Source organism: Microtus ochrogaster, chromosome 17 (assembly GCF_000317375.1).
Source record: "Microtus ochrogaster isolate Prairie Vole_2 chromosome 17, MicOch1.0, whole genome shotgun sequence".
In the NCBI taxonomy this organism is placed as follows: Eukaryota; Metazoa; Chordata; class Mammalia; order Rodentia; family Cricetidae; genus Microtus; species Microtus ochrogaster.
The window spans coordinates 4,239,734-4,250,729 of record NC_022019.1 but is presented as its reverse complement, the minus strand read 5'-3'; the positions used below and the strand labels follow the sequence as shown (position 1 = coordinate 4,250,729).

Genomic DNA, 10,996 nt, shown 5'->3' with positions numbered 1-10,996 from the left:
GTATCTGTGGAGGTTTCCTTTGTTTCTGAGTATGTGGTCAATTTTTGAGAAGGTATGGAACCTCTTTCTTAAGGATAGATTCTACTCATTGAGTGACTCAACTCAGAATAAGGGCCTGAACAATGCTCAGGACTTGGGGGACTCAGGAAGGCTGGGTCCACAGAACAGCATCCTCTCCAGCTTTCCAGGTAACCAGGTGTCAGTCTTTCTTCCTTTGAAGAAAATACGCCTGAATGTTTAATAAGTCTGGTTCCTCCTATGGAAATGTGAAGATTGTAAGAGCCAGAAGCAGTGACGCATATGACAGGCATTCACTATGTGAACCCACAGCAGCCATGACTGCATGCACAAGCTCAAGCCTGATGGTGTTCCAGGACAGGGAGGGGAGGTGGTCAGGAAGTCCCATCCCTAGCCCAGGAGCTCTTATCTTTCCTGTTGACTCTAGGAGGGAAGATCTCTTTTCCTTCCCCTGGTGGTCAGCTGTAATGCTGGTAACCATGCTGAACTTCTTAATTCCCTTCTCTAGATCTTAAAGTTATATAGATCTTTCTAGATTATGGCAAGAAGTTCACTCCTGGGCCCGTTGTGTGATCTTTCCTTTTGTGTCTTGTACTTTTAGTGAACAGAGAGCAGGCAGAACCACAGAGTATTTGACAGATGCCATTTTAAGTGAACTGTGGTTAGCTGGTAGATAATAACAAGTCATTCATTACTATTTTTGCATACTTACTGTATCATAATAGAAATAGCTAACAGTTTAAGGGCTCTTCTCTATGGTGTGTGCTGGGGGGAGGCTTGAGTAATACCATAGTGATCCTTTGCACTCCCATGTCAGGAGATAAAGCTCTGATCTCAGTAGAGATGAAGAGGCTGAGCCTGTGCTGTGATTGGTGACAGTGGATCTGGTGACACCAGACTCCCTTGACTCCGGAGTAGTTTTTCATAGCTGTGTGCTTGTCCTTTTCAGAATATCAGCCTTGACCAACTTCATGTCCTGACTTCGATTATTATAAAGATAGTAATTGCACTAATTAAAAGAAAAAAAAAAGACCAGGCCAACATTCGATATTTAAAGAAGCATAAGGATATGTTCTTTGGATACTCGGAATCTCCATATAGTTCATTAGCATGGAGGCTGCACAGATCAAAGGGTACACATATAGATTCTGTGCCTAATTGTGTCTGTGTTATTCTTGAAAACACTGATGATATTTAAAGAGTAATGAGTTGATATAGTTACTTATATTCAGAGAATGTTAGGATTTCTGAAAATGGGTCTCAAAAGAGTGCCGAAGTATTTGCTCAGAATTACATATACAATATATTATTAAAGAAATCACTTTGGAGATAGCATTGTAATTTCAAGTAATTTATTTAAATATTTACCATGACTATTTAAATTACACAATCAATGCTGTGAATATAAATTAAGTAAAGCAAAATCAAAAACATACAACCCAAATATTTAAAAGATGATTATTAGCAATTGTAAGGGATTAATTTCTGTTTTATGAAAAAATACAGTGACAAAGTCTTTTTTGGTTGTAGGTTTCCTTAATACCTTGTTTTGCATGTCTTAGAGAATGATCTATGTTTGCCGTACTTTCAGCTTTAAATGGATGTTTATTCAGTATACATAAAAAAGTAAAAGAATAAATAGCAACAGATAGGAGATAGTTAGATAGATAGATAGATAGATAGATAGATAGATAGATAGATAGATAGATAGATAGCAAAACATCAGGTCATTTGCTCAAAACATCCAGCAGAGATCTGCTGAGGAAGCCCCTTTATGGCAGTCAGCTGGAGTTCCCAAAAGAGTCCCAGGCAGAGCAGAGTTCCCCTCAGGATGGGTGTTTAAGTAAAAGAACAAATAGCAACTGCTGGAGATGTCGTCATCAAACTGGACACAACATCCAACAGAAAATGACCAGGGAAGTTGAGACAATCAGACTGGAATTCCCCACTAAATGTCCTCTCCATGGGTGAGCTTCTCTTTCCCACTTCAGAACTTTTTTTATATGATGGGACAAACAGCAGTAGCATTGGTTAGAAATACTTTACCTTCTAGTTATTCTCCAGAATACACCATTTTTACTCGTGGAGCGTTTTGCTGTTCTTATCCCTTCCCGTCACAGAGTTAGGGGCCTCAGCCTATCCTCACAAGAGGCCTTGGAGAGGACACTGACATAGCATTCTTGGGTCTAAAGTGGAAGGGGTCAGATCCCAGAGCCAGCTTCTTGGTGAACTCCAACAGCACATAACAGTTTATCAAGCTGATGTATGCTGCACACATTTTCTAGAAATTCCCTCTACAAAGAATAACTTGAATATGCAATTTAGAAAAGTTTTAACAGAGGATGGTGCACTGTGGTAATATTCTTGTCTGATCTGTATTTTTTGGTGCTTACGTTCCATAATTCTTGTAATTTCCTGACAATTTACTTCTCTGGATGTTAGCTTTTTACCAGGTTTGTTTCTATTTTTATTGTGAAAACAATTGGAATAATAATACAGAATTTAGTCATTGTGCTCACTTGTCTCTATTTTCTCATCAAATAAGTTGTTTTGTTGTTGTTGTTTGGATGAAGCTCTTGAAATGGAGCTGACCATACATCTTGCTGAGTGTCTGCCTGTGCATTTCAATACCCAGGGTCGGCTCTCTATGTGTACAACAATGCGGTTTTCACCCCAGAGGACTGGCATGGTATTCAAGAAATAGCAAGAAGCAGGAAAAAAGATGATCCTTTGAAGGTTGGAAGATTTGGAATTGGGTTTAATTCTGTCTACCATATAACAGGTGCAGTATTGGCTGTGGGCAAATGGGGAGTAAACTCAGCCAAACTATAGATAAATTTTGGTAAATCTACTGTATTATATTAACATTAATATTTAATATTGACTATGCTACATATTAAATTATATTGTTATATATTAAAACATAGCTGTTACTCATGAATCTTCATATTTTATTTATATATTTACCTTTTGGAAGTTCACCTTTTCATGGCTCCAGGTGATGGTTTATAAATGTTGAAGCACAGTTGAGGATTGTACAATATAAAGACTACTGTGCAGGAATTTAGAGCAGGCCTGTTACCCTGTGTGTGCAGCTCAGTGTTATTTTGTCCCCTAGTTAACAGTGAACACATTGATGTGAATCATTTGTGGGAAGGCTCTTTGTAATCTGAAGATTTGAGAAAGCCATAGGTTATGCTTTTTCCAATATCAAGAGTCTCTCTGAACTGATTTCAGTGTGAGTATGTGGCGTCATGTAAAGGGACTAAGGACAAATATTTTTTAGATTGTCTTGTTGATGGATCTAATGGACATACATTTGCTACTTAAGATACATAAGAATTTAGAAGTTGGTGATTGTCCCAATTGAACTGGCATCTGACAACCACAGATACTAAAGAGCTGACAGACTTTACTAGAGTTACATTGAGTGTGAAGATTAGGGGCTAAAGTCTGCATGAAAGACAAAACACATCAGAATTACCCGTAGGAAGTCCTTTGAGCAGAACCATGGATAAAAGTTTCTTTCAGAGTAATAAATCACACTTTAGTTCTGCCATGGTTGAAATATCACTGTATTTAGTTGAGGAACAGAAGAAACAGTTGACGTCAATCTCGAGGCCATGTGGTAAGAGGTGGATCTTTAAGACTGGCAGTACAAGTTGTAAGTGCTTCCCCAGGAAAGTTAATTTCTCACTCGGTATGGAGTCTGTGCTTGCTGAGCTACATGGCAATGGAATAACCTGCATTGTCAAAGTCAACAGTTGAATCTTTAATTTTGAACATAAATGGTAACGCCTTTCTTTCTAGCTGGACTTATCTGGCAGTTAGTACTGAGTATATGTCTAAATAGTGTTTATATCTTCCACTTGTTGAATATTTAAAGATACAGCACATATTTTCACAAAATTCATGGAAGTTTCTATAACTGGCTCTTACTAGATTGGCTCAAACCAGAAACTGTTATGCCTCACTTTCAAAGTATTAAGTCACTTGCTTTTGAGGATTTTTATGTGTCATGTTATTTCTTATGTAATATTTTGATGGTAGTTATCATTTCATTATGGCAGCACTTAAAATAGTTCATTGAGTTTCTTAGTTGGTTTTGCCTTGGTTTTCATTTCTACAGATGTTCCTTGTATCTTTAGTGGTGACCAGATAGGAATGCTAGATCCTCATCAGACACTTTTTGGCCCCCATGAATCAGGCCAATGTTGGAATCTCAAGGATGACAGCAAAGAAATGAATGAGCTTCCGGATCAATTTGCACCCTTCATTGGCGTTTTTGGAAGCACCAAGGAAACATTTGCAAATGGCAGCTTTCCAGGGACATTTTTCCGCTTCCCTCTTCGCTTACAACCTTCTCAGCTGAGCAGCAATCTCTACACTAAGCAGAAGGTTCTGGAGCTGTTTGACTCTTTCAGGGCAGATGCAGACACAGTGCTGCTCTTCCTGAAGAGTGTACAGTCTGTGTCTTTACATGTCCGAGAGGCCGATGGGACAGAGAAACTGGTGTTTAGAGTGACTGCTAGTGAGAATAAGACCCTGAAACATGAACGGCCGAATTCTATCAAGATTCTGGGAACGGCCATAAGCAACTATTGTAAAAAGATCCCAAGCAACAGTATCACCTGTGTAACATATCATATAAACATAGTTCTGGAGGACGAGAGCACAAAGGATGCCCAGAAGACGTCTTGGTTGGTGTGTAACAGTGTGGGTGGGCGAGGCATTAGTAGTAAACTGGATTCTTTGGCTGATGAATTGAAATTTGTCCCAATCATTGGACTAGCCATGCCTTTATCAGGCAGGGATGATGAAGAAAATGGAGCAATATCTGATTTCTCAGGAAAAGCATTTTGTTTTCTTCCTTTACCTCCTGGTGAGGAAAGCAGAACAGGGCTTCCAGTTCATGTCAGTGGCTTCTTTGGCCTAACTGACAACCGCAGGAGCATAAAATGGAGAGAGTTGGACCAATGGAGAGACCCTGCAGCCTTGTGGAATGAATTTCTTATTGTGAATGTTGTTCCCAAAGCTTATGCTACTCTGATCCTAGACTCAGTAAAACGCCTGGAGACAGAAAAGAGCTCCGATTTCCCCTTGTCAGTGGATGCCATCTACAAACTTTGGCCTGAGGCCAGCAAAGTCAAGGCACACTGGCAGCCAGTGTTGGGGCCTCTGTTTAGTGAGCTATTCCAGCATGCGGTGATCTATTCCATTAGTGGTGAGTGGGTAAAGCTGGAGCAGGTATACTTCTCAGAACTTGATGGAAGTCTAGAATACACACAGTCTGTGCTCAACTACCTCCAGAGCTCAGGGAAGCAGATTGCCAAGGTACCAGGGAACCTGGCTGCTGCTGTTCAGCTCAGTGCAGGCTCTGCCACCTCCACTGTGACTCCTGTGAGGAAGGTAACACCTACATGGGTGCGGCAGGTGCTGAGGAAGTGTGCACACCTGGGCAGTACTGAAGAAAAGCTTCATCTTCTAGAATTCGTGCTTTCTGACCACACCTACAGTGAGCTGCTTGGGCTCGAGCTGCTGCCTTTACAAAGTGGGGCGTTTGTCCCCTTCTCCTCATCTGTCTCCGATCAGGATGTTGTTTACATCACCTCAGAAGAGTTCCCAAGGTAGATACTATGTGACTCAGACACTGGCTGCCCCAGGGAGTGGGGGGCTGTCCTGTCCACCCCTTGACTGCAGATCCACCGAGGGCTTTTCATGAAATGTTAAAAGATAAAATGTTATACTTTAAAAGGAAAAGGTATAAGAACCGGGTTTATTGCCCTGTGTCTCTAGTCCCAGCTGTTTGGGAGGTAAGAAGGACCACTTGAACCTGGGAGTTCCAGGACAACACAGTAATGCTTTTTCTCAAGAAACAATTGCTCTAGTAGCTAATTTTCAGTCACAACACTGAAAACAATATTATAAGGTACTAATAGAGGTAGGATTAGTTAGTAGAATTACTTTGATGAAATTTAAAATAGTATATGAAAAAAATATTTCTTTGTATTTTTAATACAGAGTGTGAGTGTGTAGCCCAGCCTAGCCTGGAAAGCAGTTTTCCTTCTTCAGCCCCAGATGCTAGGGTTACAGATATGCATCATCCTACTTAGCTTTAGCAACTAAGTTTCTATAGCTAAGGGAACATGTTGACATTTCATGGAATAAAATTTGTTTTATTGTTAGGTATTTAGACTTTTTGAATTGACTTGGTATATGATACCTTCGTATTTTAAAGCAAAGCCTAGATAATATTGTAGTTTGATGTGATGTAATTCGTGTAAAATGAAATAGCAGGTTTAACTGACTTGAAATTATATGGTGGACTTTTTTAACCTTAGAATTGTTAGAATTGTAACTGCTCACACCTCTCACGTTCTAGGTCCCTTTTCCCAGGTCTTGAAGCAAGACTTATTTTGGAGAACTTGAAGCCTCACCTTCTAGCTGCTTTAAAAGAAGCTGCCCAGACCCGAGGTATAGTAGCCATTTAGTGTTTTTCTTAAACAACCTGCTTTATAAAAATGTGAAAGGTTTTTATAAGACTTTTTTCTAATAACTGTCCATTTTACACCTATAAATCTGAGTTCTTATGGCTCAGCCTAGAAGAATTGTTCAGCTGAAGATGTGTCAGGAGCCGTTCTAGTGTCTAAAAGATAACAAAGGTGATGTCACTGAGAACCTCATGCTCTTGGTGGTGGGCATTTGCAGGATGTGTATCATAGCCTGCACAGTGCTTTTGTTTTGTTTTGTTTTGTTTTCCCAGACCCTCCTATCCTCAGATCTTGCAGCATGTGTGATAATGAGGAAACTGATTTTTAGTTCAGTTTCACAGATGAGAGGAAAAGGTTAAGTTTGGGGTTTTCAGAGGAGGGCTTCTACCCTGTCTGCTTTGTCTACTGTACCACATCCTGACCCGTTTATAGTATTCTGGGTGGTCCTATTAGCTACCAGATGTGATCAACTTTCAAGAAATGTGTACCCATCCAACCCCACAGCACTGTAGGCAAGGGGACTGCAGAGACCTAAGAAACTCACTGAGGCCCTATATTGGGAATGATTTTCAGGAAATAACAGTAATTTGGAGGGAAAATTACTAAAGTTCTGACTTTAATTCTATCTTTCGATTTTTGAAAACATTCCTTCACTTATAAAACTATTATCTAGAATTTTCCCAAGTTAGATATTTGACCCCCAATTTTCAGAATTTGTCTTACCAAGAAGCTTATTCTTTGTGATCTATCAGAGACAACATGAGTTTTTCCTTTCAAGGAAAAGTGTTAATCATTATATATCTTTATTCATTAAAATATTCATGAAAGGATTTGGGATTTGTCAGAAATGAGGTTGGGGTTAAAAGTGAGACGATGACTGAGCCTGAAATGCTTGCTGCCGCGAGGATCTGTGCATATTGAGAGCTGCAGTGACGGACACTGTGGCCAGCATCCATCCAGATGACTCATCTTTGTAAATTGTGCATTTCAGGAAATCCTTATGAGGTGTAGAAATGTGGATTCTCTCCCTCCCTTCTATACATTTCTTGATGGAGAACCTTCTAGCTTTTTTAAGCATACAATATATATTATCTATAGTTACCCTACTATACAGTAATACCCAGAATGTCTTACTCTGACATGTAGCAATACTGGCTGACCAACCTCTGTCTGTTCCATGCATTTCATCCCGCACTCTGGTAACCACAGAGAAAGCGTGGGAGGTGCTCATGATCTAGGTATAATAGATAAATAAAAGTTAGCTGGGGAAGAAGTCCTGCTGTACGGCTGACAGTGTAGCATGCTGGAACAGTAGTCTGTCCTACTGTTATACAGATCTCTGCCCAGTGCTTGGAAGGCACTCTGAGACTTCTGTCTTCTGCCTGGGGTGAGTCTCATGTTTGCAGACCCATCACTGAACTCCAGAGCGATGTTCTGGCCTAGTCTTCCTAGAATACTTCCTAGTGGATGGAGTCATTGCCACCTCTTTATTGCCCAAGTGTGGGAGAGGGGTTCAGGAGGCAGCCCTTGAGCCACATAGTAAAATGTGATTCTACAGGCCCTGAGAGGTCTATGGGTCTATGTAGCATGGGGGGATGGTCTTGGAGTTCTCATGGTGGGTTTGGTAATGGGCTTCAAGTCCAAAGCCTTGTCTCAGTTACTTCCCCCTTCCTTAGGAGACATCATTGTGATGAATATCTTCTATTGTTTGCTCTCTGCAACCCTTAGCTAGCAGAGCCTGTCATCATCTCTACTTGAAAAGCTCAAGGAAATGAAAGACTTTAGATAACTTGAAATTCAGAGTTAGAACCACCATTTTGTTTTTGTTCTTTCTCATTTTTATTTGCAAATTAGATTATTTACAGTTTAAATTATATGAGTTAAAGGATTATTATCAGAAATTAAGTGCGAGGTGAATGGTTAGAAAATTCTGCCAGGAAATGGGTTTTAGATGAAAAAGAAAAACCTAGAAAAAAAAGTATTTGAGTAGACAAATTCCCAATGGAGTGGTGCTAGGATCATATTTACATGTTTCTTAATTTTCAAGATACTTTTTATTAGATGAGTTTACGTGCTCTTACAATTAGTGACTCAAGAGTTGTCCTTAAATGTTTGTTTTCTGTATATAATAAGCATTGTGCCAAATGAAATTAATAAATGGATGAAAAAAATCACAGCTGCATGAGGATATGGATATCAGTCAGCACTGTCGTTCATGCAGTGGGCACTGCTGAGAAGGGGCCTGCTGAGCTGGGCGGCAAATCAGGGATGGATTTTGTATTCTGTGTAGACACACAGGGGAGAGACTTCATGTTTCAGGCACAGCCATGTTTTCAGTGATGACTTTGACACAACTTTATCATGATGTACACTATTTATTGAAAAGATAATGACCTCATATGCATGTATACAAATCTTTAGAAAATGTATTTTTATTGTTAGCTTCTGGTGTACAGATAGCTGTATTTTACACAAGACTTGTACTGTGACGATGTTTGGAACTCCCACACCCAATGTTTTTTGTTGGGAAAAAGGACCATGTGCTGTTCTAAGCCTGCCTTTGCCAGAATTCAGGCTACTGCCATCTCTCCCTGAAACGCAGGAGAACCGGTATCTCTCACAGCCATTCCTACTTCTCTAGTCAACACAGCATTGTGAGAACTTACCTTTCTAAAACATTGTTTTCTGCCTCTTATCAAAAACATCTTTTAAAGACTTCTTGGTTTTCTTACTTTAAAAAAAAAAGGCCATGTCGTTGACATTGTCCATGAGACTTTTTTATTACCTAGTTTTGTCTTATTCTGGGCGTTTAAAGATGCCTGGTATACAGGACTGCTAAATCAGTGTTTGCTGTTACCAAAACTTTTTGTTGGTTTTGTTTTCCCCCTGATCATTTTCATCTTTAAAGAGCACTTATTCAGACATTTGATTGTTTTTCTATGCCCACTCCCTTCATCTCGTTTCATATAACCTATGTGCACTTCTGTAACACTGAACACAACGCAGCATCACACACCTGCACTTGTGTAGTTACTTATAATCATCTCTCTAACCTGCCTTCCTCATCAGATACAAAGTCTGAGGACATGTCTAGGTGTTTATTTCTAGCTATCCAGCACTTGTATTGTCCGACTGGCAAATGCTGCTGGTGAGGTAATCATTCTGATGAGACTTACAGTCCCTGTCTTAGCCTTGAAATCGAGTTCCAGGTACCCCAGTGCACAAATGTAATTCCACAAAGGTGCAGCGGTATACTTGATGGGATGAATGACAATTCTTAGAACATTGTGGTTATTGGTGGTTATCAGAAGCAAGCAGTAGGGTTTGTTTGATAAATTCACCTTTCCTCATCATAAACTGAGCGTTACATGTATAGATATTAAAGCACTTATAAAAATTCTATTCTCCCTTTCTCAGTTCTCTAGGCCCTTTGTTTGATGATGATGGCCTGTGAGAAAGCCCATGGTTAGCCTGCAGGCTGCTGGGAAGGCCCTGTGATCTGTGCTTATAAACAGACACTCTCCTTTTTTGCTGCTCTGAACTAAGTCTTAGTTCTTACAGAGTTTAGGTTAATTTGCATCTGAATAGATCTTTAATCGTAAAGCATTCACTGTTTAGAGCTTTGTTTTTGCCTCTTCTTTTGCATAATGCTGTGTGGAGAGTCTATAGACACCATTGCCTTAAAATGTAATTTCTGTAGTGAGCTTGTGAAATATTGAATGTTCTGGCCTTTCTAAGAATGGATTTAATTATATTCTAGCACAGCAGCTTCTCTGGGGATACTCAGGTAGGATCGCTGACTGAATGTTGTGTTCATTTGATTGATTGTCATTTGTTGGTTTGTTGAATCCTGTGTTGTTGTTTTGTTTTTAACCTAAATAGCTAGAAATTATGTCAACTTTTTTTTTTTTTTTGCTGGAAATAACTTTAAAGGAGAGAGGAAACTACTAATATAGGCCTTTGTTTTGCAAACACTGATAGAAAACACATTTGAATGACTTGAAAATCTTCATTTCATAAATAGTCTCAAATGAAAGATACATTACACTGCTTACATAGGAGAATGTGGCATGAATGCACTTCTGTTATACAAGCAAGTGCTCAGAGGAGAAATGCAGGGAGGAGAGCATTCTGGGAACTATTAGGATTGTAGCCCAGTGTGGAGATTGGTGGGAGTAGGAAGCCCTGTCTAGCTACAGAGCACTAAAGTGGCCAGTCTGCTTTCATTAAGGACACTCAGGTGACCTGACAATGCTGGGCATCTCATTTTATTATTTTCCTACTCATTTTGTTTTGCTTTAATAGATATCCTTATTTTTTATATTATTTTCCCAAGTTCATGTTTTACTTGGAAATTTAAGGGATGTAATATTTGATTAATAGAAATTGTTTTTACATATATATCCTTTCAAGCAGGATATATATATATATATATATACACACATATATACATACATTCACACACATATATATATACACACACATAT

At 39.4% G+C, this 10,996-nt stretch overlaps 1 protein-coding gene across 4 annotated transcripts in view; it reads left to right on the top strand.

Annotated features, from left to right (window-relative positions):
- The window catches only part of Sacs (sacsin molecular chaperone), an 83,490-nt gene that overhangs the window by 56,319 nt on the left and 16,175 nt on the right, over window positions 1–10,996 (top strand). For 2 of the 4 annotated variants that reach the window (XM_013349226.2, XM_026783228.1), the window contains 4 exons: window positions 2,654–2,800; window positions 4,148–5,645; window positions 6,401–6,492; window positions 10,270–10,296. In XM_013349226.2, coding sequence (XP_013204680.1) covers window positions 2,654–2,800; window positions 4,148–5,645; window positions 6,401–6,492; window positions 10,270–10,296 — 1,764 coding nt within the window. The remainder of the gene's footprint in view (window positions 1–2,653; window positions 2,801–4,147; window positions 5,646–6,400; window positions 6,493–10,269; window positions 10,297–10,996) is intronic. The other 2 variants (XM_026783230.1, XM_026783229.1) reach the window with 2 other exon arrangements.